Consider the following 27,871-nt stretch of genomic DNA (forward strand, 5'->3'; position numbering starts at 1 on the left):
TGTTTTTGTATGGTTTTATTGAAATTCATGAAGCAGGTAAAATTAGACTAGGGGAATGGACAGAGAAAGTTATTCATTCTCTTTCCAAATACAGATAGTAATCAAATACTCAAAGAAACTGTTAGGCAACAAATTTAAGAATTATTCAAAGCAAGTACTTTGTCACAGTTTATTTGTAGAGTCCAGCATCCAAGCATACAGAGACCTATTGATGGCTGATAGCTGTAAGAGCAACTCCACTTCAGTGCTAAATCCAGAGGGCATCACATGCAAGTACACTTATGTTTCCCCCACCCCCCAGGATTAAGAGTTGCCTTCTTAGAAGGTGTTTCACAGAATCCCCAAACAACACTTTATGGTCCCCTGACATCAAACAGTAAATTTGGGGATTTGATTAGAGTTTTTCTCAAGGGGAAATTCAGGGAGAAAATAGCACACACCAGCAGCATTTCCTTTTCGAAAAAAAAAACTTTCAGGCAAATCTCATTCCTTAATTCTGTGGGCCCTTCCTGAGAAGAATACAGAGGAAAAGTGTCTTATGTGCACAGAGATACACGCACCCACCTATCTTTTAACTTTTGACTTTCATTTCCAACCTGCCAATTGCTCAGGATGGGCTCCGTCTTGTACTCCTCGTCAGCTTCCTTGAAGCATTCAAGGAGTCAGACAAGAATCAAGAATTAGATTAACAGAACTGCAATTCTTAATCACCATTTCAATGATGTGGACATTAGCGCTTGGGTGTTGTGGGTCTCCTGTTTTTGTTACATGCAACCCCTTTTCACTTGGAGAGCTTTGCTGAAAAGAAAATGTTTATCATTAATGTGAGTTCCATCACAATTTTAAAAGAACATCCTAAGTTACTAGTCAAAGCAGTGTCATTTATACAAAGCATTCTACCCCAAATAGCATCATGTTTTGATGTTCAGAATCAAGTTTTAAACAGAGTGGATTGAAGTCTAGAACCACCTCCCTTTTTATACATATACACTGCTTTTCAATGCTCATTTCAATTATTAGCAAGTTAATGTTAACATACACACACACACGGGTGAATATATTTGGCAATTGTTATAAATGAGGCTGCATCTGATTAGTGCACAAGTTGATACTGCAGGATAAGAAAAAAGATTCAAAGTTATTATTTTAACTAATAAACCTGAAGTGTTACAATGTTCACAATTTCCCTCTCTGCTATTAAGAATATTTGAACATTAGGAATCTACTGGAAGATCTATAGAGAGCCAGTCAGACTAGCAACATTGGGAAGAAGAGGAACAAAAGGAAAAAGCTTCGTGAATATACTTAAATACTGGCCAGACTAGTTTTGAAGCAAGGGTGTTGTCATTAGATGCTCCCTCTGCAAGCAGAAGAAGCATTACACAAGGACCCCTTGTGTGAGCAGAACACTCCTCTCAATAACACAGACCCACTCCACAGGAGGTCTAGATTCTACCATTTGTGCCATGAAGACTACAAAAAGCTGCAGTGCATTTTATAACAATACAGGATCTTTAGCAACAGGAGTCTTTCAGTCACTAACAGTGAATTAAAGCAGAAAATATTCACAATTCAGAAATAGAAAAATAAACTTTGGCAATATGGAATTAGCCATGTTTCAGCATGGTTCATCCTGACAGCGCAAAAAAATTAAAACAAAAAAACAGTTACTAGGATTCATATAAAAACAAAGTTCTTGAGTCACACAAGTTTTCTACCTAAACCAATTCGCACCAGGGTCTTCAATGAGTTAAAGTAGGGAGAGAGAGGAAGACGTTTTCCAGCATTCCAGGAAAGTTCTGAAAGTAGGCTTTCCTGTCTTTGTATTAAGGTACTACAACAAAATAAGTGAGCGTGTATTGAATCTTTTAATCTTCTGATTTGGTTTGATCCAGCAATTAAGTAGAAAACAAAAAAGAAAAAGGCTTTCCATATTCAAGTTATCCATACATTATGTCTGTATATAAAAATTGTGTGAATATATATATATACATAAAATATACACACACAGTCATACATACATGGATTGTGTTTCCTCTCCCCACAGAAACAATGTGCCACACTAAAACCTGACAAGAGGTTTTTAAGGCTGCAACAATGAAACAAGACATTGCTTTTCAACTGGACTAAATTCTTCCACATCATGATATATTACAGAGACCACATCCAACTTTAAAAAATTTCTTGATGCCAATAACTTAGATTATTGACATATAAAACAGTTCCTGAAACACTTGAAAAGGCTATTTCTGCTCTCAGTCCATGCCAACTACCTAATTACCTAATCTGTCACTAACTGAAACCACCCTAGAACACACAAAAATGTCCAGAGCTTTAATCTAAACTAACATGCATGAGAACATTCTGATTTGTTACATCCTTTGACTTCCTCATCTTCTCAATTGCTCGGTGGAGATCCATCTGTTGTACTGGTCGAATCTCATCATCTTCATGACTAAAAAAAAGCAAAAACCATAGACAAGTCAGGTGTGGTGTAACTACTTCTTGAAAGGTGATGTACCATCACATTCAACAAAGTGAAGTACAGGTGGAGCCACCCAAACCCTCTGAAGGTGACCAAAGCTGCGCTCCAGTTACCTCTGAAGGGCTTTCTGAAGCCTGCAGATGCCACTCGCATCCACAGGTTTCAGAATGGCCCATAGGGCCAAAAAACCGACTTCCAATTTCCCCGAGGGAAGCCGCTGGAGGGCTTCCCCAGGCCTCTGAATGCCTTTAAAGGCATAAAAATGCCACTTCTGATTTCCCAAGGGAGACAGGAAGTTGCTTTTTTTGGCTCTATGGGCCATTCTGAAGCTTGCAGAGGGTATATGCGGGTGCATGCGGCCTCTGTGGGCTTCAGAAAGCCCTCTGGTCCCCTCATAGGGCTTAAGGGGCCAAAAATTGCAGATTTCCTTATCCATGATTTTTTGTATCCATGGGGGTCCAAGAACGGACCCCTGGGGATATTGAGGCCCACCTATAAGCTCTAGAACACTGTATAAGTAAAACATAGGTTTCCTGGGAATAGTCCCATGAGCTGCAGGGCTTTTACACTGGTGCTAATTACTGTAAGTTGTATGACAAAAGAGCCCTACCCATGGCTTTCTGTTACAGAGGTAATGCATTTCTGGTCCCAGCAGTTGCTGGCAAACTCATCTCAGCCACCAATAGTTCCTTACATTGTTGTGCATTCATGTACAAACAGTGGTGAAAGAACTTGGCTACCAGCATTGGACTATCAGCAGTTAATGGAGGGTGTAAAAATCATAGGAATTTAGAAAATTTCCAAAGCATGCACTGCAAGATAATAACTGCAAATATCACCCTGAAAGAGGGGTGTGTATGTATAACAGAAAGTTAAAGTACAACTTTCACTTCTTGTTCTTTGAGTGCCTGTATAATGTTCAGAGTTGAAGCAATGAACAAGAACCCTAGAGAAATACACGTGCTGATCCTGTATAAGGAGCACAAGCATCTTATTATGGAAGTGAATGGTCAGGAGAAGTCTTGCCTCCTCCTGTTGAGCGTGCACAACTCACATTCTAGGAATAAGCACTGTAAAGAAGGACCACCAGATTCCAACTCTTCTTACTGACAGTATTACGTTAGTTAAAAAGCAGTACCTGTCATCATATGAAGACTTAACATATTCCCTGACACACAGCAGTGCAGCATCACGGCACATTTCTTTCAAATCGCTTCCTGAGAACCCGTCTGTGTCTTTCGCAATTTCAAGGAGGTTCACATGCCTGTCCACCTACAAAAGGCACAAAACCCCATAGCACAGATAAATGCAATTCAACTATTTGATAAGCAGTAAGGAGTAGTCTGAACTGGAACAAAATCAAGGAATTTGTCATGTTTACTTCCATTTCAATCTGGATGGATAAGAAGCTTAAAAAAAAAAGACTTAAGAGCACAATCCAGCTGAAGTTCTGCCCAACTAATATTTATTAAGGAGTATTAAGGACCAAGGCTATGATATAACAGCCTATTCAAGGCAGCTTTTTGGCAATGCTAAGTCCCAGAGTTCTTCAATACAAAAATAATTCCAAGTTACTAGAAATGGAAATCAGAAATAGTTTGTTAAAACAAATTGACTTACATTTTCATTTTTCAAAATCAGTTTCAAGATTGCCTCTCGCTGCTTCAGCGCCTTTAAATTACACATATACAAAAAAATTAGCACAGTTACAAAACAGGAATAATTTGACAATGTTTTCCTAGATAGCAAGATAGTTTTCTGGCATGTCCTATATTGTATCTGAATGATAAAAACTGTGCTGTTGCATAATCCCACCCATTTCCCTGGGGCCTCCATGGGAGACAACTGCTGATAGAATTGCTCCTTCACTGTTTCTAGTCCCAACTAATTTATGCCAATGACCGATTAACTTTCTTTGGATACTCCCCAGTGTGCCTTTACTGCCCCATCAGTAACACTCAGATTTCCCTTTACTCCCTTCCTGTTATGGGAGCATCAGTTAGAAGAATCAACCACAGGGGCAGAATTTAAGGAGGTCAAGCTGCTGCTACCTTCAGCTATGTCAGGGAAGTTGGCTGATCTTGTTGCTTCTTGACAGGTTCTAGAACAACCTATGCCTGACACAGTTATGTTTCTCAGTTATGGTACAGGCTCTCTCAGGAACTTCTCTTGCCCAGATGAGGAATCAGAAAATATAAGCCAATATAAACCAGGAAAGCAAATGCATTCCTGACATTAGTGAGGATTTCCAACTGTTCCTGTTGCTGAGCTGGCCATAAACAATAAGGACTCTACTATGGAAATTGAATCCCCAATGATAAACGATAGAAAACTGGGAAACATACAGGTCCAGCCTATTTATACACGGATTTTTTATACACGGATTTGACTCAACACGAATGGCCCCCTACAAATGAGGTAGAATGTGCTGATCCCTGGAGAAAGGGAAAAATGCATCCCTTTAAAATCAGTTTTAAAAACTGAACCAAATCCTTTAGTTGAGGATTGAGTCCTCAAGTTGAGTCAAATCCTTTAACAACACCCTCCTTAATGAGAGAGAGAGAGAGGGCAGCAGGCTAACAATCCATCAATCCTTCTCTCTCCTTCTGACCAAAAGGTGATCATTTTGCATTGGTGAAGGAAGGGGCTGAGTGAAGTGCTAATGGATTGTCTTCTTAATGACTCTTAGAGTCAAAAGGTCAGCAAGGCTGTTTTTCAATCACTGGAGCAAAGAAACTTTGTTTTTTAAATTGATTTGCTATAGTGCTTTTTTTAATCCACCCGAGTGCTTGAAAGGAACCCACTGGAATAATTAGTCTCAACCTGTACAACTGTGAAATAGGAAGTAACAAAGAGGACAGGATGCAGTATCTATCATGCAATATGAGACACACAACTGAATGGCTTACAGGTTGATTGACATGGAACCTTGTAGGCATCCTTCTCATTATAGCGGAGTCCAAATCTTGAGGGCGATTGGTAGCGCCCATCACTATCACCTAAATGAAAAAAGGAAGCAAGGGTAATCTGCTTGCTTCAAGATTCATCATAAACAGAAGACAGAACTGGCAACTTCCTTGAATTTGATCACATGAGATTACAGTGCTCTTCGTGATCTGGGATTATAGTGCTCTTGCTCCCAAAACTTGGGAGCTTCCCTCAGCTGTGCCCTGTGTGCTAGTTCAGGGACTGCACTGTCCCTAAAAGTCTTTTTGAGAACATGTTTTGTGGTTCTCTCCCAACACAAAAATGTGTCATCAGCCTCCAAACATGAGAGATTACTACCATGTTGTCTGCATCCTGCAAGACAGATACTAATTTAATGTACAACATCTTTAAGAAACGACTAATAAAACTGCAAAGCCTAGAAGTCCTGGCTTCTAGCCCAGTCCTAGAAGCCTTCCATCCCACCCCCCAAATTAATCTGTTCATAATAGAACAAATATTCCCTTCTCCCATTTTAAGTCTGGTTCTCAGTACACTATTTTGACTGACACAAAATATACAACTACCTAGCACTAATCATCTGAAAATTGTGAGGAGGGGATTTCATGTTCATCTGTTTGTGTTGCATCCTTGCTTGACAGCAGGGCCCTGGAACCTGTGAAGAGCTCCTAGGGCACTGAAGCAAAAAAAAAAAAAGGGGGGGGGGGTCGAGAATGGCAGCTTTAGATGATTGTCTGAATCAACCCTATGCAACTTCCAACTACCATTCATTTCCCAAACCAAGTGAATTCTTAAAAAACTGAAATTTGAAAATTTGTGCTTACTTAATTTCACTCATGAATACAAGGCATTCATATTCAAAAGCTGTTTCTCTGTACCTATGTTCCACAAATGTTACTGAATTAGAATGTCTCACGCATTATGTTTTTCTACAGAATGAATGGAGCAGCTGTGCCACCCGTGCACTCAGTGTGACACCCACTCACGCTACAGAATGATCATTACATTACAGAAAATTGTAATGTATGAAACAGTCCTAGGACACACATTAAAATATTGCTGTCAGACACTGCCACCTAGAGATGCAAAAAAAATACTGTCAAAGGATTTTAGAACAAGAGTAAAAAGACATCAGTACAATAGCTCTCTGCTTTAAGATGCAATGAAATCACTTTACAATGGACTGACTCCCTGTGGCAAACAAAGGCTCACTATACAATAGTTAACTGTATGATGGGCATATGTTTGCATCCAACTGAACCTCAGGGTTGAGAGATAAGCCAAAAAGTGAGCCACAAGCATATGGTAGCATCTCAGTCAAGAGCAGTGTTTAACATCATGACTGTTGTGTGTTTAAGGGAAAGGAGCAGACTCAAAGGCAAGCGCAAGTCTTGGAAAGATCGTGGAGTGCCGACCCCCCCCTTCAGGTGCCTCTGGGAGGAAACGCCAGGAGTAAGGCCCATTGTACTCAATGGGGCTTACTCCCAGGTAAGTGTGGCTAGGATTGCAGCCTCACAGCCTAATCCTAGGCATGTCCACTCAGGAGTAAGTCCTGTTATACTCAGTGGGGCTCAAGGTACACCAACATACATTGTACACATAAATGTTATATGTTATGACGGCGCGAACATTGTAAAAAAAACTCTGGTAGATCTCTGGGCCTTGCTGGGTTTCAAAGTAGCTCTCGAGCCAAAAAAGTGTGAGCACCCCTGCTCTAGACTCTTATTTTATATAATATTTTAATCTGGCTTCTATTCTTTCTGCTTCAACTATTTTATATTGGGTGCCTTGAATTGTAGTTCTGGTTTTATACCTTATTAGATGCTCTGAGAGGTTATTAGTCAAAGAACAGAAATGAAATCAGTGGAAGTCTTATTGTGATGTTGCAAAGCTTCCTCCCCTGCTTCTTCTCTCTCTGCAATCCTCCATTAGCCCCATCCCTGCTCCCTCTCTCTCTGCAATCCTCCATTAGCTCCACCCCTCCTTCCTCTCTCTCTGCAATCCTCCATTAGCCCCACCCCTGCTCCCTCTCTCTCTGCAACCCTCCATTAGCCCCATCCCTGCTTCCACAATCTTCCTTTCTGCCCCTCCACTCCTGCGTCATCCCCCAGGGGCCGGGGATAAGAACAGGCCCTTAGTTTGGCTGTACGTGCCGTAAGAGGCAACTAAACAGCCACCGGGTAGATGGGACTGGTCAGCCTGGGAAGGCAGCTCATCTGAGAGAAGGAAAACTCTGATCCCAAACCTCCACTGCCTTGTGGCTACATCCAGTTATGGAAAAGGCTTCAGGAGTCAACCTCGAGGCAAAATGAGGAGCCGGAGTCCCTGAGGCAGTTCATGGCTGAACACAGTCACGTTCTGGCAACTCCTGTGACGCCGCTGGAACCAACCGTATTGGCTTCTGCCTTTCCATTGGACCATTCCAGCGACGTGGAGAGGGGGGATTTGCTGCATGGTAACAGCGTATCCTCCATACCTTCTTTACCCAGGCTTCGCGCACTGGAGAGGACACTCCAACTTCGCCATACGGCGTCGGCACAACACGGGAAGCAGCAGTTTACCGGTTATAAGTCTACGCTCGATTGGCGTAGAGCGTGATGCCAGGGGCTGCTTCCGACGCTGGGAGAGATCATTGCATCTCATTGGGCAGCTACTGCCCGCCTTAAGCTGGGCAGTCCCCAGTCAGTAAGGTGTTGCCTCGCCATGGTCCGTTAACCTCATGGGGTGCATGGGGTTTAGGGTGAAAACCAACAAGCGGATCGACAACTCTGCACCATGCAACAGAAAACAGAAAACTCCTGCCCTAAAACTGGGCACCTGGAATGTAAGGACAATGACACCTGGCTTCTCTGATGACCTGCAAGAAACAGACGACGCACGCAAAACAGCCATCATCGACATGGAGCTGAGCAGACTGCAGATGGACATTGTTGCCCTTCAAGAGACAAGGCTGCCAGATTCCGGATCTGTCAAGGAGAGAAATTTCTCATTTTTCTGGCAGGGAAAACCATCAAACGAAACCAGGGAACATGGCATTGGCTTCGCGGTCAGAAATACCCTGCTGGAATCCATCATCCCACCTACTGTGGGAAGTGAAAGAATTTTGTCCCTGCAGCTCCAGTCATCAGCAGGACCTGTCACACTCATCAGTGCTTATGCACCGACTCTGTCGTCTCCAGCAGAAGCCAAAGACAAATTCTATGATGACCTGGCCACCACTATCAAGAAGATCCCTGTAAAAGAGCTATTGTTCATCCTTGGCGATTTCAATGCTAGATTTGGTGCTGATCACAGTTCGTGGCCCACTTGCTTAGGTCAGTTCGGCACTGGAAAGATGAATGAAAATGGTCAACGCCTGCTAGAGTTTTGCTGTCATCACGGTCTCTGTGTCAGCAACACGTTCTTCAACACGAAGCCCCAACATAGAGTCTCTTGGAGACACCCAAGATCAAAGCACTGGCACCAGCTCGACCTGATTCTCTCCAGACGCTCCAGCCTTCCCAGCATCAAGATCACACGCAGTTATCAGGGTGCTGCCTGCGACACTGACCATTCCCTGGTGTGCAGCAGAGTGAAACTGCAAGCAAAGCGACTGTATCACACGAAAAAGCAAGGAAGACCTCGCATTGATACCAGCAAGATCCGGGCTCAGAGGAAAGTGGAGGAATTTGCACGAGCACTTGAGGAATCTCTTCCAGGCCCGGCCAATGCAAACGCATCCAACAGATGGGAACATTTCAAGAATACCGTTTACAACACCGCCTTGCCCATATTCAGCAAGAAGACCAACAAGACGGCAGACTGGTTTGAAGCCCACTCTGAGGAGTGACACCAGTCATTGAGGAAAAGAGGAGAGCTCAAGCAGCATACAAGGCCTGTCCCAGTGAGCGCAACCTGCAGGTCCTCCGAGCTGCTTGCAGCAAAGTCCAGCAGGCTGCCAGGAGATGTGCTAACGACTACTGGCTCCAGCTCTGTTCCGAGATACAGATAGCAGCTGACATGGGCAACATCAAGGGGATGTATGATGGTATCAAGCAGGCCCTAGGTCCAACACAGAAGAAAATTGCCCCTCTGAAGTCTGCAGCAGGCGAGGTCATCCAGGATCGGGCGCAGCAGATGGAACGCTGGGTGCAGCACTACTCTGAGCTATATTCCAGAGAAAATGTAGTCACCAAAGAAGTGCTGAACAACATTGAGTGCCTGCCTGTGCTGGAGGAGCTTGACAGTGAACGAACCCTAGAAGAACTTCACGTGGCCCTGGACTCCCTTGCCTTTGGCAAGGCACCTGGAAAAGTCAGTATCCCTGCTGAAGTCCTAAAGTGCTGCAAAGAGATCATCGTCACTGAGTTGCATGAAATCCTCTGTCTCTGCTGGAGAGAAGGTGGAGTACCTCAAGACATGAGGGATGCAAACATCATCATGCTGCACAAGAACAAAAGCGACAGGGGTGACTGCAACAACTACCGTGGCATCTCTCTCCTTAGCGTAGTAGGAAAGCTGTTTGCCCGTGTTGCACTAAAGAGGCTCCAGGTACTTGCAGAGAGCGTCTATCCAGAATCGCAGTGCGGATTCTGAGCCAACAGGTCCACCACTGATATGGTATTCTCCCTTAGACAACTGCAGGAGAAATGCAGGGAACGACGACAGCCACTCTTTATAGCCTTCATAGATCTCACGAAGGCTTTCGACCTGGTCAGCAGGGACGGCCTCTTCAAGATTCTCCCCAAGATGGGATGTCCACCCAGGCTCCTCAGCATCATCAGATCTTTCCACAAGGACATGAAAGGCACTGTTGTCTTCGATGGCTCCACATCAGACCCCTTTGACATCCGAAGCGGAGTGAAGCAGGGCTGTGTTCTTGCGCCAACCTTGTTTGGGATTTTCTTCGCTGTCCTGCTGAAGCATGCCTTTGGAACTGCAACAGAAGGCATCTACCAGATCAGATGGAAAGCTCTTCAACCTCTCCAGACTGAGAGCAAAGTCCAAAGTTCAGCTGAAATGTCTGCGTGACTTCCTCTTTGCCGACGATGCAGCTGTCACTACCCACTCTGCCAAAGATCTCCAGCAGCTCATGGATCATTTTAGCAAGGCCTGCCAAGATTTTGGACCGACGATCAGCCTGAAGAAAATACAGGTCATGGTTCAGGATGTGGTCTCACCTCCCTGCATTACAATCTCTGCGCATGAACTGGAGGTTGTCCATGACTTTGTGTACCTTGGCTCAACGATCTCCGACACTCTTTCTCTCGATACTGAGCTAAACAAGTGCATTGGTAAAGCAGCTACCACGTTTTCCAGACTCACAAAGAGAGTCTGGTCCAACAAGAAGCTGAAGGAACATACCAAGATCCAGGTCTACAGAGCTTGCGTCCTGAGTACACTTCTGTACTGCAGCGAGTCATGGACTCTTTGCTCACAACAGGAGAGAAAACTGAATGCATTCCACATGCACTGCCTCCGACGCATCCTCGGCATCACCTGGCAGGACCAAGTTCCTAACAACACAGTCCTGGAACGAGCTGGAATCCCTAGCATGTATGCACTGCTGAAACAGAGACACCTGCGTTGGCTTGGTCATGTTGTGAGAATGGATGATGGCCGGATCCCAAAGGATCTCCTCTATGGAGAACTCGTGCAAGGAAAGCGCCCTACAGGTAGACCACAGCTGCGATACAAGGACATCTGCAAGAGGGATCTGAAGGCCTTAGGAGTGGACCTCAACAGGTGGGAAATCCTGGCCTCTGAGCGGCCTGCTTGGAGGCAGGCTGTGCAGCATGGCCTTTCCCAGTTTGAAGAGACACTTGGCCAACAGTCTGAGGCAAAGAGGCAAAGAAGGAAGGCCCATAGCCAGGGAGACAGACCAGGGACAGACTGCACTTGCTCCCAGTGTGGAAGGGATTGTCACTCCCGAATCGGCCTTTTCAGCCACACTAGACGCTGTGCCAGAACAACCATCCAGAGCGCGATACCATAGTCTTCCGAGACTGAAGGTTGCCAACATAACATAACATAAAGCTTCCTCCCATGTAGAATACAGATAAGTAAAAGAGCATCTTCTTAAATATCCAATATGACAAAGAAAACTCTATTAAAAATGAAGGGCATGTACAAGAAACCAAAGCCAGAGTTCCAGGAGGCTGCACTGCATAGCTACAGATTCCTTAGAAGCAACCTTTATAACCAGCCACTTGCCTCTTTCAAAGTTGTGAAACACAACTTTGTGTACTGCTGATTCCTTGCCTTCATCTAAATGAGGCCTTAAGGAACAGTTAAGGAATAAACTCAAGCTACTATTCTAAGCTGGAGAAAATAGGAATGGCTGCATTTTGCATTTAAATTCTCCCATTTTATCTTGGCATTTAATTGAGATTTAGCCAGTACTACATAAATAATGGTGGTCTACAGCTGCCTTCTAAGGAGAGAAATGTAATACTCGTTTTCTGGAATAAATATTGTACCTACTTGGCAATTATAGTCAGTGTCCAGACCATCCCAGAGACTCATGAACTGGGCCTTCATCATAGCTGTAGCTTCATGATCAGAACTTGAGCGACTTCGCAAGAAGGAATCTAATTTTTAAAGAGCACTTGAATAAGAACTTTTGATCCCCTGCTTTATGAATTATGGCAATCCTGTTTAACTTCTCAGTGACAAATACAGAATTAACTTAAATGCAAATCCACTTTTTAGTTACAATGCTATTAAACATTATTCAGATTACATTCACCGGACTGATAAATTACAGAACATGTTGACCATGATCCAAAGAACCATGCAACTAACTCCATGTATATAGGTGAAGAGTCAGGCTAGTGTTTCTTGAACAGCATCCCTGTAAATCATATGGCAAACTATTTTTGAATCAGAGAAGACTACCATCTCATATGGCGATATGGAAGAGTTGCACAGGAAATAGACTTCAACTCATTTGTGGACTACTGGCAAACTTTCAATCTACTATCAAGCACCTGTAATTTGTTGGCTCTTTTTGCAAATATTGCTGACCTCACTGTACTTTCATTTAATCCAAGAAGGCACTTATGTATATTCAGGATCACTTAATACAGATTAGCTTTGCTTTAATGATTAAGAAATCCTGAGTATGCACTCTTGCTTGGTAAATTTAACACACATCAATATACCACAGAATTCTAGTAATAAAAAACTCATTAATATATTTGCTTAAATAAACAAACTAAAGAAGGAAGGCTATCGTACAAAATTCAAGTCAGCAGATTATTGTGATATGGCATGGGGTCAGAAGTCTAAAGGGGGAGGGTCAAAAGTCTTGCTGGGCATGCTGAAGTCCTTGGGTGCGCCTAAAACAGTGCTTTGAAACCCAGCCAAGGAGATAACAACACTGACCAATGCAGATTCTTACCTAGTGTTACGGCTGCATTTTTTACATTTCTAGATATAAAAGATTAATCTCACATAGCTATGGTACGAGATCTGAAAAATGAGGATCCTGTCATATTTATCAAACATGACACCCTGTCATTTCTTGCATTCTTTACTGAACTGCTGATTACAAAACTAAATAAAAATGCTCAAAAATTAAAAGAATAAAAGAGATACAAATGTATAGAACTGTTAAACAAATTAGTACAGCAGTTCACAATCTTAGTAGTATTGGGACCCACTTTTTAAAATGGCACTCTATTGGGACCGACCTAGCTTTATGAGACTTTTAAAAAGGTGATATAGAAAAAATTTATTTGCACAAAAATTGATCCATTTCTCATAATGAGGCAGCCCTAATGAATAGCCTCAAGGCTTAAAGGGCTTAGTTATGTAACCGAGCCTTGACCTGCCTCACTACCTGTCACTGATGGCCTTGCAAGAAAAAGCACACCAGAAAAAAAGATGCCCAAACATTTATCTCTATATTTACAAAAACTTTGCAAACTTCAGGAACTCAGTTCTTTGCAGGGCAGTTAGCAGCTATCTAATTTTTTGAATAACCTCAGCAATTGAATAACCTGAGGCAATTCTTTATCTGATCTTTCCATCACCTGTGTTTTCACTGGAGGCTCTGTGGGACCCACCAAAAATTGGGTCATGAACCACCAAATGGGTTCCAGCCCACAGTCTGAGAAACACTGAACTAGCACATATGGTATATATTTGTTCCCAAGATTGAATTAACTTTTTTTGCTTCTTTCCTGGCATGCCCCTTGCCTCGCTCTTGTAAGATATATTCAACATATATGATCCTGACATCTAACATAGCATAGTATGTGAAATTTTCTTCTAAGGGTACTGTTTTAACTTTCAATACCAAAAGAGCAGGATTTAGAAAATCAACTTTGGATGTTTTTAGTGACCTAAACAATTAAAAATGTGGACATTTTTAAGAGTAAAAACTGCAAATTAACAAAACTTGTAACACCAAATGTGGCAGTTTCATAGGATAAAGATGAGAGATAATCCTGCTGATGCCTTCTTACAACATTCACCAAATTAAGTATCTAAATATAAATAATTAGCAATAGAGGTTTTCTGCTTTCTCAGTGTAAACTGTCTTAACGTTTCTTAGTTTTCAAAGTAATTATTTAAAGTACCTATTTCCATAAATACAAAACTCTGACACTTCACTCCTTTCTGCCACTTCAGGTTTCCGAATACCTATTTATTCTACAGGACCAACGTATTGTAGTTTTTTCAGTTCCGTGAAATGTTTTCCTACATGCTCTACACAGAAAAATACATGTTATTTTACCTATTTCATCAATAAAGATGATGGAAGGTTGAAGTTTTATAGCAAGGGAAAAAACAGCAGCCGCAAGTTTCTGAGACTCCCCGTACCATTTGTCTGTCAGTGTTGAGGGCTGCAGATTAATAAATCGACAGCCTGCTTCTTTTGCAGTAGCTTTAGCAATCAAGGTTTTACCACAGCCTGGAGGACCATAGAGAAGTACTCCTAAAAAGCAACACATAGTTAACATATCATTGTTTAGTGTGACAGACATAGTATGCATACTCCTATAGTCACATCCTGACATTAATAAGCTTGCTTGTAAGTGCATTCACATATACTATGTTTGCTGGATATATGAGCTCTGTTATGAAATCTGAACTTTTCATTTCCTTCAGGATTACCTGTCAAAACCAACATGATTTCTCAATGGAAGAGAAAGACTAATACAAGAACGTCAATAGAACACTTGTTCAGTAAAGGGAAACATACTGACACTTCACAGCTCAATTTGAAAGCATATTTATATGGAAACAAGTCCCACAATGTTCAGTGGAACTTGCTCTCACATAAACATGTATAGGATTGCAGCCTTAATTTAATTAAAAGTAACTTTCATTTATCAAATTTCTATTCTGTATGTATGTGATTAGAATGGCACTTGTGATATATGTGTGAAATTAAGAATTGCAGTCTTCTGTTTCCATTCATTTTGGTTAAGAAAATGTATTTCAAGCCATAACTACTTCTAATAAATGGTTAAAACCAATTTCAATGATTCAGCAATGCTGGAACATAAACAGCATGGCACATTTCCCTCTACAATGCAGAGAGCTTCCAATGTGAACAGCAGACTACACAGAGACCCAAGCTATGTGATCTTCCCCTGCTTTTTTGAGAGATGTTTGTAATGGTTTGAATTTTCGCTTTTTGAGAAAATCTGCTATAGTCAACTCTAAAAAATCATGCGCCAGGTTGTCACAAAACCTACCTTTGGGTGGCTGTAAGAGTCTGGAGTTATGGAACAGATGTTTCTTCCTAATTGGCAAAATGACTGTGTCCTTCAGGTCTGTAATAACATCATCTAAACCTGCAATATCACTCCATGTTACCTGAAGCACAAGAGCAATATTGAGAATACAGTGTTGTCATTATCAAGCAAATAAGCAGCCACAGAGTCTAACTTCCAAAGAAGTTGGGAAAGGAGTTACATTTTGACTTCTCTCAAGTTTATAACTCTCCATGTAATTACGTTCACAGTATATAAATACAATGCTTAAGAGTAATGTGGATGTTCTCAAAGAAAAAAAAACAAATACAGGCGTGCCTCCTTCTCCATGGGGGTTCTGTTCTGGAACCAACCCGCTGATAGCTGAAATCGTGAATATGGGCAAAAGTACATTCCTGCGGTCCCAGGGGCCACCCACCTCTGGAAGCGGGAGAGATCTGTTCCCCTTGCCTCTAGAAGGGCCTCTGAACTCAGCGGAGGCTGAGGATGTCCATCCACAGCCTCTTCCGAGCTCACACTGAGGCTTAAAACACATGATTTCCAGTTTCATGGAGAAACAGGAAGTGATTTTTAATGCCTTTTAAGGCATTGGGAGGCCCAGGGAAGCCCTGGAGGGTCCTCAGAGTGGAGCTCCCCTTGCCTCCAGGGAGAGTGCATGCTGGGGGGAGTGTCCTGGACCCGATCTGCAGATAAGTGAATTCGTGGATATGGGGCCCCCTGTACTCTTCTTTATAAGATAATTTAGTATCTAAAGGTATGAATGCACATACACACACACACAGAGATGGAATTATAAACAAACTCATATCTTAAAAACACGAACGTATCTTACTCAAACAAAAATAGCCTCTCTTGTTGTCTGCCAAGAAATAGCTCTGCTCTTATGCATCCATATTTATATATACATAATTATATACAATTATATGTATATACATGTATACATGTAATTACATAGTTATGAACTTCAGGGCATCTTCTATAGAAAATGCCAAATGGAGCACATATATTTGTTTTCTAGTTGCCCCCCCAGGAAGAGTCTCTTGACCAATTCCCTATTCTGAGATATACATAAGAGGATTTCCTGCTAGAAAGCTATTTTGATTAAACAGATGTTCTCATAAATTAGAAAGATTTTTTTAATGCCCAATTAATATTGCTCAATTTTTTTAATGTCCAAATTCCTACTGAACAACAGCACCTACATTTTCCATCTCAAAGACAACCTTTTATTGTCTCCCAATATAAATGAATAAATTTTATAAAATTCATTTTATAAATGAATAAAGAAGAGAAAGTGAGAGATAGCGATAGACTCTTACATGCATGGTAAGTGGGTCCACAAGATGTGCAGCAATGCTCATTTCATACTCAGACAGTTTTACATTTTTCACACCTATTTGCTTCATTAACTTCTCTGCCTATAAAGAAAAAAAGCTTGCATTCAGTAGCATTACATCATTGGTTATTTTAGTTAAATTTCTGCTTGTTTTGGAAATTATACACATTTCCAAGTAACAATCAGGGAAGTGAAAGTTGTGAATGAGGCCAACCAAAATTATCTTTTTTGTAAATATAACCTCCCCCCCAACCATTTGTTCATTTCTTTCTCTTTGTACATGTTGTTCTTTTATAGTTCAACAGTTCAAATAAGTAAACTGTTTATCGTTTCAGGGTTTGTCTGCATGAGAAGTCACAGCATGCCCTGGTTGTATTTTAATCTTTGCCCAATACTCTGTAAGACCCTTTCAATGACAATGGCACCATAACCCATATATCCATAAAAAACTGAGGCAGAAGAAAGGACTCTGCCTTGATGCAGACTTTTTCATCCTTTTTAGAAACAATATCCAAGAAGGATCAAGCAGCAATCTGAGGAATACCCTGCTTCCCCACACCCACGTTTTCCTTATTTTTGGAAGCTTCTAATCCAGGGGTCTCCAAACCCAGGCCTGGGGACCAGATGTGGCCTGCGGAGAGCCTCTATCTGGCCCGCGGCCAGCCTCTAATCCCCTGAGAGTCTCTGGCCCAGTTAAGCAAACACAACCAGAGTTGTGTGGAATGGAATGGGGGTCCATTTAAGTATATGTGCTTTATTTCTTGGGCTGTGTTGATGCTTGGAGAAATCCTGGACATCTGAGCCCATTCATTCATTTCAGTCATTCATCTAAGTTCCATCTCTAATGTATTTATTTAAATTTTATATTTAATTTTTTTTCTGGCCCTCAACACTGTGTCAGATATTTGATGTGGCCCTTTGGCTGAAAAGTTTAGAGACCCCTGTTCTAATCCATCAGAAGCTTCTATCCTGGTTCAGCTGCCTAAGTAGCCTTTGTTCTTTCTTTGAAAACACCATTCCCCAAAAGACACGTTATTGGCTATATAAGTGTGTGTCTATGTCCAGGTTAGCCACGCCTCTTAATGAGATTGGCATGTCTACTGACTGTGCAGTCAATCCTGCCTGTCTAGGTAAAGTGATAAGTTGGAATGGCCAGGTGGGTTCCACTCAGTTAACCAAATGACATCATCTAGGTTTCTTAAGATAAACCAAAAGGATGCTTGGGTGTGCTTTGCTAGGTCTACCATTGAACCACTGCTGGTTTACAGAAGGCATACCCATTGATTCTCCAAGAAGTGCAGAGACTAGGACTCCTTGGACAGCACAGGGACCTAGCAATAAGGACTGGACTTCTAGCTAGACTCATTGAGGGAATTAATTTTGTTTTGTTTGTTCGTTTCATTCCAAGGTAGCCTGCAAACATCACTGGTTTAGTGACAGGCTGGAATTTTGTATGCTTCATTCTTGCTTTCCAGTACTCACTGCTGGGTGTAACTAATTATTACATTGGATTTGGTCAAGCTATCTTTTGTGTACATCCAGCTATGTTCAGAAACTTTTCATCAGCCTGCTTTTGTACTTCTCTCTACCCCTTTCATTAAATTCCCTTTCTTTGAAGTTCTTAATTAACTGGCTATATTTTGACTACTTGCCTGCCTAGCCTATGTTCACATCAGTAATTCTGTGGATTATCACATCTGATTGCATGTCAGAGCTACTGCAATTTGATTTTCAACTATGACCCCTGTGTTCTGAGCTCTCCTGGGAGGGATGGTTTTTTCCCAGATGGCCCCCTTCTGCCCATTTCCTTAGCGTGGAATGGTGGCACTGGATAAATCTACCAGCTCTCCTCTACTGAGTTGCTGACCTAATAAAAAGGAAAAGCAGAGATCAGGAAGGGGTGTGCTGAGCACTAACTGCTACTTCCTTCAGCTCGCAGGCTCTGGTAGCTACCTTCCATTCTAAAGGCAGGAAGGTGGCTTTGATTTGATTCAAAACCCAATTCATCCCCAGAGCTTGCTGGGTGAGTTTGGGCTCATTACAATTACAGCCTACCCTAACTCTGAAGGTGATAGTGATAGGGTGATTGAATTGAAGTGAGGTTAATTTTGTCCTTGCAATCACCTTCCTTGCAAAGGTGATTGCAAGGACAAAATTAACCTCACTTCAATTCTAGTCCAACCAATATACCATGTCCAATGGGTAAGCTAGCATCTAAACAAGAGAGTTGGATGATCCACGATGCCCCTATCCACTCAAATAACGTACAAATTAATGGCAACTTCTATGTCCCTTTACATTTCACATCCATATGAATCCAAATTTTGGATGATATTCTTGCAGTGACTGCCAAAGGAAAAACAGTTGACTATATTGCATGTTTTATATATCCTAACTTATCCTCTCATAAAAATAAGATGCTCAGGGTGGATTACAATAATTAACACATGATAAAATATAATTTAAACAGCAGATATAATAAAAAGAAACAATATCATAATGTAAGGGGCTATAAATAGGGCTATAACAAGATTCAGATTCAAAGAGAAGAGACCAACCAAAAAACACAATTACAGTGAGAAAGTCTGGTGAAATAAGAAGCTCTTCAGCCCCCGTTAGAAGGCCAGATATGATAGACTGAGCATCTATAAAAAATATCTGGCTGATACAGAGAAGTTTTGCATTTTACCGCACATTTTGGGCACAGATGCTGCTGAAAACAAAATATTTTGATTCCACTATTCACAATTTTATCAGACTGCCAAACAAAATACTTTGTTAATTGCACATGTTGCTGCTAAATAAAGTGTACACAGGAAAAATTACTTCTTTTTGTTTTCTTTAATTTACAGCCAGATGGCCTGGACCAGGGCTGTCCAAAGTTTTTGTCTCTCTGACAGTGTTGGGGGCAGGGGGGAAAAAGAATTGATTTACATTTAAAATTTGAATAAATTTACGTAAGTTTACATAAATGAATATATTAAAGATGAGTTTATATGAATGAATGAAGGTTTTGCAATAGCTCAAGGTCTATAAAAGGCCTTGCAAAAAGCAAGGCTGGCCTTTCCTTTGCTGCCGTTACTGCATCACAGACGTGAAACAATAAGCAGTGGAGGGAGCCCTCATCCCACAGCTCACATGAAAGATCAAAAGTTGCTCTCACGCTGAGAGCAGTTGTGTCAGGCCAGTGTGGGCTCCAACAAATCTCCGGAGGGCCAGAGCCTCATTGGGGGCTCCCTGAGGGCCGCATTGAGAGGCCTCGAGGGCCACAAGTGGCCCCAGGGCCGGGGTTTGGGCACCCATGGCCTAGACTCTTGGAATTGTGTGTCCATTGTTACTTGGAAACCTGTAAGCATTAGTAAGCAATATATTTTCTAAACAGGACTAATTCATATCTTGCTATATATGGAATACATCATTGATGGATTTGGTAGTCCATAAGTAAACAATTAACTTTTTCTGTTCATAAATGTTAATTAGAATGGCAGCCCAATCCTATCCTGTGCTGTAACAGGCAGGCCAGCTGGTCTGTACTGTATACAGCACAGAGTAGGACATGGCTGTCGTGCAACTTGGAGTAGATTTATTTACCCTTATCCCGTGTAGTGTGGCAGCCATTCAATGGGGCTACTTGGATCTGCACCAGTGAAATCAGCACAGATCCAAGCAGCCCGGTATGCTGCCAGGCTACTTGGGAGGGAGGTTAGAATATGGCCTAGGTTGCCAAGCAAGCCCTCTTCTCCTGGACCCAGTTCGCCCACCAGTCTGCCCTCCTATCACCCTCTCCCAAACCTCTCTAGGCTGGTGCAAACTCACCCGTTGCTGGCTGGTATCTGGCACATGGAGGCTGGCCATGTCCTCTCACCAGTTTTCCCAACTCACAAGGAGATGCAAACGTGTCTTATGGCACTTGTGCAACACTCCTGGGCCGTCAATCGAGCACTTTGGATTGTGCTGTAAGATTGATATTTAAGAAGAAATCTTTTACTGTTTGTGCCTACCTGTTTCTGAGCCTCTACTTTTTGCTTCCTGGTGGGATCAATTGCATCTACCATCCATTTAATGGTAAAATAAGTCACAGCACCAAATATTGTCAAACGGAAAATTAAACCAACAACTTCATTCCGACTTAGGGGACGAGAAAAGGCTTCAGCATGTACCATTTTGCCTGTTTCACCTACATGGAAGAAAGGAGGGAAAAGGGTCACTGGTGACGTGCACTGTTGGAAAGCATGGAAAGTATAAAATACAAGAACCGCATTGTTCATACATTATTAGTTCATTACTCATGCATATACAAAATGAGATGAGTCTTTTTTAAAAAAATAAAATGGAAAAAAAAACTTCAAGAAATAGAATAAAGTTGATAACTGAGAATTTAACATTCTGGCAATCTCCCTGTATCATGCCTGCTTCCTGCCTACTCACTGCATTACTGTTTAAGTGACCTGTAAAAGAAAGAAGGTTTTGTAGCAATCTGTAAAAGAACAAAGGCAAGGTAATGGTGGAGGGGGACTCAGAGAGCTGGATCTGTGGATACCAGGGGGCACCAGTACTTGCTTTATGAATTTCTCCTTTAAAACTTGACTTAAAAGGTAGAACTAAACTACCACAAACTTGTGAGAGTTGCTTTAAAAAAAGAGGGCATTCACCTTTTGATGGATCTGACTTTATGAAGCAGCAACACAGCTGCCATTCATATAGTTACATCACTTGAACAACTGCTTGGAAAACCAGAGAAGCATGGCTTACAATACGAGCAAAGGCAATGCCCATCTCTACACATGGTTAGACCCACCACACAGTAAACGTATTTTATATGCACCTTTTAAACAGAGTTCTCAAAGTGGTTTACAAAAGAAAAGAATGAGATTGCTACCTGTCCCAAAGAGTTCACAATTTCCCAAAGAAGGACACAAGGAAACAATGAGGAAAGGGAGAGAAGTGAAAGCAACTTTCAAGTACTGTATATGCAAATCACACACCCATAGCTACAGTTATATGATAAGGATGAGGGGAAGGGTGGTGGTGCCTGCTCTTATGTCATCCCTGAAGTGGTGACACCAAAGAGATATTTGCATCAGGCCAGGCAGTGAGAATAATCTACCCACCCAGAAATGCCTTCTAGGGTCAGGTGTTTCAAGTGCCTCTGTGGAGACAGGACCCTCCTCAACTAGGTCTGGATGGATAAAATATGGCTTCCTCTTTCATCTCTTCTCTGGTTCTGGTTTTGTGGTTTTATTACACACACATACATGAGGGAAGGGTTACAGTTATTATTAAGAATACTTATATACTGCTTCTTAATAAAAAAGTTTACAAAGTGGTACTCTGTATACAACTGCAAGCAGCTGATTATGAATCCTGTATGCTTTTCAATACAGACCACTGAAAGGGAAAAAAATAGTAATATTTTTAGGCTCTTCTACTAATAAACTCTGAAAGCTTCACTTAAACAGTATACCTAGCTACAGATATGCACTTTCAATTTTTAAAGACTATATAAAAAGGTATTTGAAGAAACAAACATGGGCAGCCCAATCCCTAACTTGTGCTGGAACAGGTAGGCTGAGCGGCCTGTACAGTATCCAGCACAGGTTAAGAAGTGCCTGGAGGACAACTTGGGATAAGGGGATATTTTTCCCCTTACCCCAAGTAACACCCCAGCCACTCCATGGGGCTACTTGCATCTGTGCCAGCAAATCCAAGTAGCCCCATGCTCAGGCCAGAGACAGGGGTTAGGATTTGGCCTGAGATTCGCCCTCCCATGCCCCCAAAGCCCCCTACCTGCCTCTGTTCCACCCTTCTGCCACCCTCTCCTACTCCCTGCACCGGCTTGCCTGGGCTGGCACAAACTCACCTCATCTGGTGCTGGATCCAGCACTGGCAGGCCAGTGCATGTCCTTGCGCCAGCCTAGCCAGCTCTTGAGTAGCCATGAACATGCATGTTTGTGACACTCCTGGGCCGGCACAGGGTGCATACACTAGTCTAACACGCTGTTAAGATTACGCTCTCAATATATTTTCAGATCTTCATAACTAACTATTCACCCTGACAGGTTAGAATGCCTCCCCACACATACCTGTATGTCATAATACAGCTTGAACAATGTCTGTGACAAGTTACTTGTGGGAGGGAGTTGTTAGCAGCAGGTTTTACTATACTAGTGGTAATGTACAATAGTGATTACCTGACTGTGGGATCACTCTAGCCATAAATTCAATCCCAATCTGGATTACCCCAGATCTTGTAACAGAAAAGATTCCTGAAGAATGTCACAAGAGAGAAGCAGCAGTGGTGTGAGCTGAAGTGGTGTAATCAGATGTATGCACTGTGCTGCATCCAATGCTAGAAAAGCAAAACCACCTTAGGGTTGCACAAAGGACACTCCTGTACTTTTAATAGGTGCATGAGAAAGTTGGTGCTGCTTCTTCACTACTGATACAGGAGAAACCTGATCAACTGTTCCCTACCTCATTTTTCCATGTTCAATCGGTCATTAAGGGCCCAATCCTATCCAACTTTCCAGAGTCAATGCAGCTGCACTGCAGCTCTGAGGTAAGGGAACAAACTTCTCCTTACCTTAAGGAGGCCTCCGTGACTGCTCCCCCGCTGCAGGATGCAGCTCATGCCCCATTGGCATGGCCTTAAGTCAGCAGTCATCAAACCCGTGACCGCTATGTAACAGAAAAGTGGTCCCCGTTTGGACCTTACCATTCTGCCGTGTCGCTGCATGACATTCACCTAGATAGGGGGACAGGGACGATCTGGGCAGTTGTGTCTGTTTCCCGGCGTCCCAAAAGGCTGCGCAACAGGACAACTGGGCAGACACGACTGCCCAGAGCATCCCTGTCCCCCAATCTAGATGAAAGTCATGCGACGACACGGTGGAACAGTAAGGTCCACTCATGGAGCAGATGGGTTAGTCCAGGGGTGTCAAACATAAGGCCTGGGGGCCAGATGCGGCCCCTGGAAGCTTTTTATCCAGTCCTCAGGCTCTCAGCAGTACTGAGGTATTACAGCTGAAATGGCAGCCCACATGAAAATTGGGCTTTCCCAAATCTTGAAATATGATCAAGATTTGAGTACTTTCTCTTTTGTCATTTGCAGTTAATGAGTTTCTTTATGAGAACAGGGTCTGATTTCTGGCCAATGGCTCCTTAATGATGTCACTTTCTGCTTAATGACATCACTTCTGGCCCTCAGCTGGAGCCCTGAATGCTAACTGGCCCTCTCCATGAAATGAGTTTGACACCCCGGGTTAGTCCAAATCCCGGATCCTTTGTTATATTTCTATTTAGAACTGTTCCATCAAAAACAATTTCCTTTAAGGCCATACAATATTTTGTATATTCCTATCCTGGCTCCCCATGTCCTTCCATATCAATTATATTTTTTTGTCCTTACTTTTAGGCTGGGGAGAACATTTATCTATCTGCCATGATTTCCCAATGTATCCCGTTAATGATGTTCATTTCTCCAACTTTATCAGCCTCATCCAATGTAGTCTCCTCTCTTAATTAAGCCATCCAGTTGCCATATTGTCTCTTATATCTGGAATTCCCTCACAGAACAACTGCATGGTACCATCACTCCTTATTTCAAATTCCTTCTCAAAACCCAATTGTCATCCCAACCAAAATGAGTTGTGGATCGCGGTATTGCATACTAATTACTCTGTTTGTTCACATTCATTCTTTGCCTTGTATGTGCTTCCTACGCTGTCAGTTGCATGCTAAAAGATAACTGGAATTACAGGAAGCTGTATCCACCTCATCAGAAATGATGAGCCAAGGAGCCTGGCCATGGCCATTGAAATGGCAGGTGCTTTCAATGCAAGTGTAAAGTTTAATACATATTGGGGCAAAAAATCAAAACTTCACATATAGGCTAATGGGTTCTGAGCTGTCAGTGATGGATCAGGAGAAGGATCTTGGGGTGCTGGTGGACAGCTTGACTAAAGGGTCAACCCACTATGCAACGGCGGTGAGGAAGGCCAATTCTATGCTTGGAAACATTAGAAGATGGATAATATTATAATGCCATTGTGCAAATTGATAGTAAGGTCACATCTGGAATATTGCATCCAGTTCCGGTTGCCACATCTCAAGAAGGATAAAGTGGAAAGGTGCAAAAGAGAGCGACTAAAATGATTACTGGGCTGTGGCACATCCCTTATGAGGAAAGGCTACAGCGTTTGGGGCTCTTTAGTCGTTAACAGGGGTGTCCAAACGTTTTGGCAGAAGGGTCACATCATCTCTCTGACACTAAGAACATAAGAACAGCCCCACTGGATCAGGCCATAGGCCCATGTAGTCCAGCTTCCTGTATCTCACAGCAGACCACCAAATACCCCAGGTAACACATCAGATAACAAAAGACCTGCATCCTGGTGCCCTCCCTTGCATCTGAAATCCCTTGCATTTCTAAAATCAAGAGGTTGCACATACACATCATGGCTTGTAACCTGTAATGGATTTTTTATCCAGAAATTTGTCCAATTTGTCCAATCTAGGCCAGATGCCATTGCCACATCCTGTGGCAAAGAGTTCCACAGACCAGACACTGTGTCAGAGGCCAGGAAAAAAAGATTTAATTTACATTTCAAATTTGAATAAATTTACATAAATTAATATATTAGAGATGGAACTTATATGAACGAATGAAGGTCTTGCAATAGCTCAAGGCCTGTAAAAGGCCGGCCTTTCCTTTGCTGCCACTACTGCATCACAGTTGTGAAAAAGCAAGCAGTGGAGGGAGCCCTTGTTCCACAGATCATGTGAGAGCTCGAACAGTTGGCTGCCATGCTGAGTACAGTTGTGTTGGGCCAGTGTGGGCTCCAGCAAGTCTCCGGAGGGCCAGAGGCTCATTGGAGACTGGGGGCTCCCTGTGGGCCAGCCAGGTTGGGAGTCCTCAAGGGCCGCAAGTGGCCCCAGAACTGGGGTTTGGACACCCTGGTTCTAGAAAAAAAGGCACCTATGGGGGACATGATTGAGACAAACAAAGTTATGCAGGGAATGGATAGAGAGATGTTCTTTTCCCTCTCACACAACAGCAGAACCAGGGGACATCCACTAAAATTGAGCGTTGGGAGAGTTAGGACAGACAAAAGAAAATATTTCTTTACTCAGCGTGTAGTTTGTGGAACTCCTTGTCACAGGATGTGGTGATGACATCTTGCCTAGATGCCTTTAAAAGGGGATAGGACAAATTTCTGGAAGAAAAGTCCATGACAGGTTATAAGCCTTGATGTGTATGCACAACCTCCTGATTTTAGAAGCAGGTTTCCTCAGAATGCCCGATGCAAAGGAGGGCAACATGATGCAGGTCTCTTGTTGTTTTGTGTGCTCCCTGAGACATCTGGTGGGCCACTGTGAGATACAGGAAGCTGGACTAGATGGGCCTTTGGCCTGATCCAGTGAGGCTGTTCTTGTGCCTTGCATGCAAAAGCTCTCAGGTTCAGTCCTCAACATCTTCAGTCTACGTGGAAATATCAAGGATCTAACTCAGTATTAGAGAACATATATTCACTAACCACCATTTTCCAAACTGTGAATTTGGACCCACCAGTGGGCCCTGACCTGATTGTAGGTGGGTCCTGAAACTGACAAGGAAAATGTATTGAATCCTCTGGAAAGTGAAATCGAGTGGTACATGTGCATTTACTCATGAGTAGGCAAACATGCCTCAGTCCACTTTGAAGAAAAGGCTGAGAGGAACACAGTGCCACCAGAATGGTCCCAATTCTATGAATGTAGGCCCCCCCCCAAAAAAAATACTCAAGAAGGAAATCCCCCCCCAGCTGACAAGGAAAGTGTATTGAACCCTATGGAAAATGAAACTGAACTGCATGTGTGAGTTTACTCACAAGTAGGCAAACGTGCCCTAATCCACTTTGAAAGGGAGGTTGAAAGAATCACAACACCACCAGAATGGACCTGATCCAGTGAACACAGACCCCAAAAAACACTCAAGAAGGCATTCCCACACACAAGCTAACAAGGAAAATGGATTGAGCCCTATAGAAAGCGAAACTAAGCCACACATGAGCATTTACTCATAAATAGGTGAACATGCCTCAGCTCCTCATGAAGGTCAGACAAGGGAATATAAGAACAGTCTCTCACTGATGAACCTGGAGGTCATCAAGCATTCCAGAAGATGACCCTCCTACTATACCAAAAGGGATAAAAACAAAGGCTTGAGCAGCTGATAAAAGTGAAACATTTTGTTTGTTTCCTAAAACTAGGTGGGTCCCAATAGACTGTCATTTTAAAAAGTAGAAAAGTGTGTGAAAACATCTGGGAACCATTGCACTCAAGTTCACACTTCAACATTCATTCTCTACAACGTCCACATGCTAGATAACATAAGTAACTAACAAATGAGCACATGCCAAGGAACCCCTGAGCACAGTCATGCTTCTCACCAACTGCCATGTGGCTAGGCAGAAATGATCAGTACAGGCTGTGCACAAGTGTTTGACTTGTGCAAACTAGATACATTTAATACAGCAAATGTGTGCTGTACATTTCGTATTCAGGAATAGAACAGGTACATACAGAATCCATCCGTAAGGAAACTGCTCTGATAACGGTACCATAGCTCAAAGTCTGATACACGGGACATAATCCCCTCCTATAAATACCCAAGTCTAGATGGAGGGGAAGGGAACAGAATCAGCATGGGAACCACTTGCATTCTACAACTGCCTGGCCTACATTCATCCATGCAGCTGAGCTGCCAGTGAAGGAAGACAAAGCATGCAAATCTTGCCATGTTTTCCAGGAGGCCCCCACAGTTGTCATGCTGGGTGAGCCCAACTGCAACGGAGGCCGAACCAACTGCTCCTTCAGTGTGACACCCTGGCCTAGAAGGCAGCTGTCAGGGCCTGCCCATAACTGCAGTCCCAGAAGCGCCAGGCCTGGGCAGCAGCAGCGACACGAGCCCCACCTGAGAAGCGCCGGCCCCCACAAGCAAGGGCAAGGCGGCGAGGGAGGCGCAGGCACAGCCCGGGGGTGCCCTTGGCCACTGCCAGGGCGACGGCGAGGAGAAGGCTGAGGCTCTTCCCTCCTCTCAGAGGCGCCTGAAGGCCTGCGGGGGAACAGCCACCCGCCGGCCGCAGAGCAGAGCGCGTGAAAGCGAAAGCGGCAGCGCTGGGCGGCCACTCGCCGGTGACCTTCCCGGCCGCTCTCCCCTCTGGCGCCGCGGGCCAGGACAAGAGGACACAGACAGGCAAGGCGAGGGAGGGAGGGAGCGCCAAGGACGAGAGAGCCGCAGCACCCTAGATCGGGACACTCACCCGACCGGCACGCAGCGGTGTGTAGGGAGAGGACCCAGAAGCGGCGGCAGCGACGACTTCCGGCACGGCTCGTTTCTCGCTCCTCCTCTGCGAG

At 43.1% G+C, this 27,871-nt stretch overlaps 1 protein-coding gene across 3 annotated transcripts; it reads right to left on the reverse strand.

The window, feature by feature from the left end:
- Positions 1-27,853, reverse strand: ATAD1 (ATPase family AAA domain containing 1). 3 transcript variants are annotated; one of them, XM_066619189.1, is made up of 10 exons: positions 27,778-27,853; positions 20,476-20,651; positions 16,458-16,556; positions 15,121-15,241; positions 14,154-14,354; positions 11,894-12,000; positions 5,395-5,484; positions 4,106-4,156; positions 3,624-3,757; positions 1-2,455 (listed from the first exon to the last, which is right to left on the reverse strand). In XM_066619189.1, the coding sequence occupies exons 2-10, from the start codon at positions 20,635-20,637 to the stop codon at positions 2,335-2,337; spliced, it is 1,086 nt and encodes a 361-aa protein (XP_066475286.1). In that variant the 5' UTR covers positions 20,638-20,651; positions 27,778-27,853; the 3' UTR covers positions 1-2,334. The 3 variants fall into 3 exon arrangements, with proteins under 3 accessions (XP_066475286.1, XP_066475287.1, XP_066475288.1); XM_066619190.1 differs by lacking the exon at positions 27,778-27,853 and adding an exon at positions 27,429-27,508; XM_066619191.1 differs by lacking the exons at positions 20,476-20,651; positions 27,778-27,853 and adding an exon at positions 20,291-20,387.
- Positions 27,854-27,871: the final 18 nt, after the last annotated feature.

Source organism: Tiliqua scincoides, chromosome 3 (genome assembly GCF_035046505.1).
Source record: "Tiliqua scincoides isolate rTilSci1 chromosome 3, rTilSci1.hap2, whole genome shotgun sequence".
NCBI classification, from domain to species: domain Eukaryota; kingdom Metazoa; phylum Chordata; class Lepidosauria; order Squamata; family Scincidae; genus Tiliqua; species Tiliqua scincoides.

Excerpts from the sequence above, each read along its gene's own strand:
- ATAD1 (XM_066619189.1), bottom strand. The coding sequence starts at position 20,637 with ATGGTACATGCTGAAGCCTTTTCTCGTCCCCTAAGTCGGAATGAAGTT. Across the intron at positions 12,001-14,153 it reads CATCTTTATTGATGAAATAG|ATTCCTTCTTGCGAAGTCGC; the intron begins GTAAAATAACAT and ends TTTAAAAATTAG. Across the intron at positions 2,456-3,623 it reads AAGTCTTCATATGATGACAG|TCATGAAGATGATGAGATTC; the intron begins GTACTGCTTTTT and ends GCTTTTTTTTAG.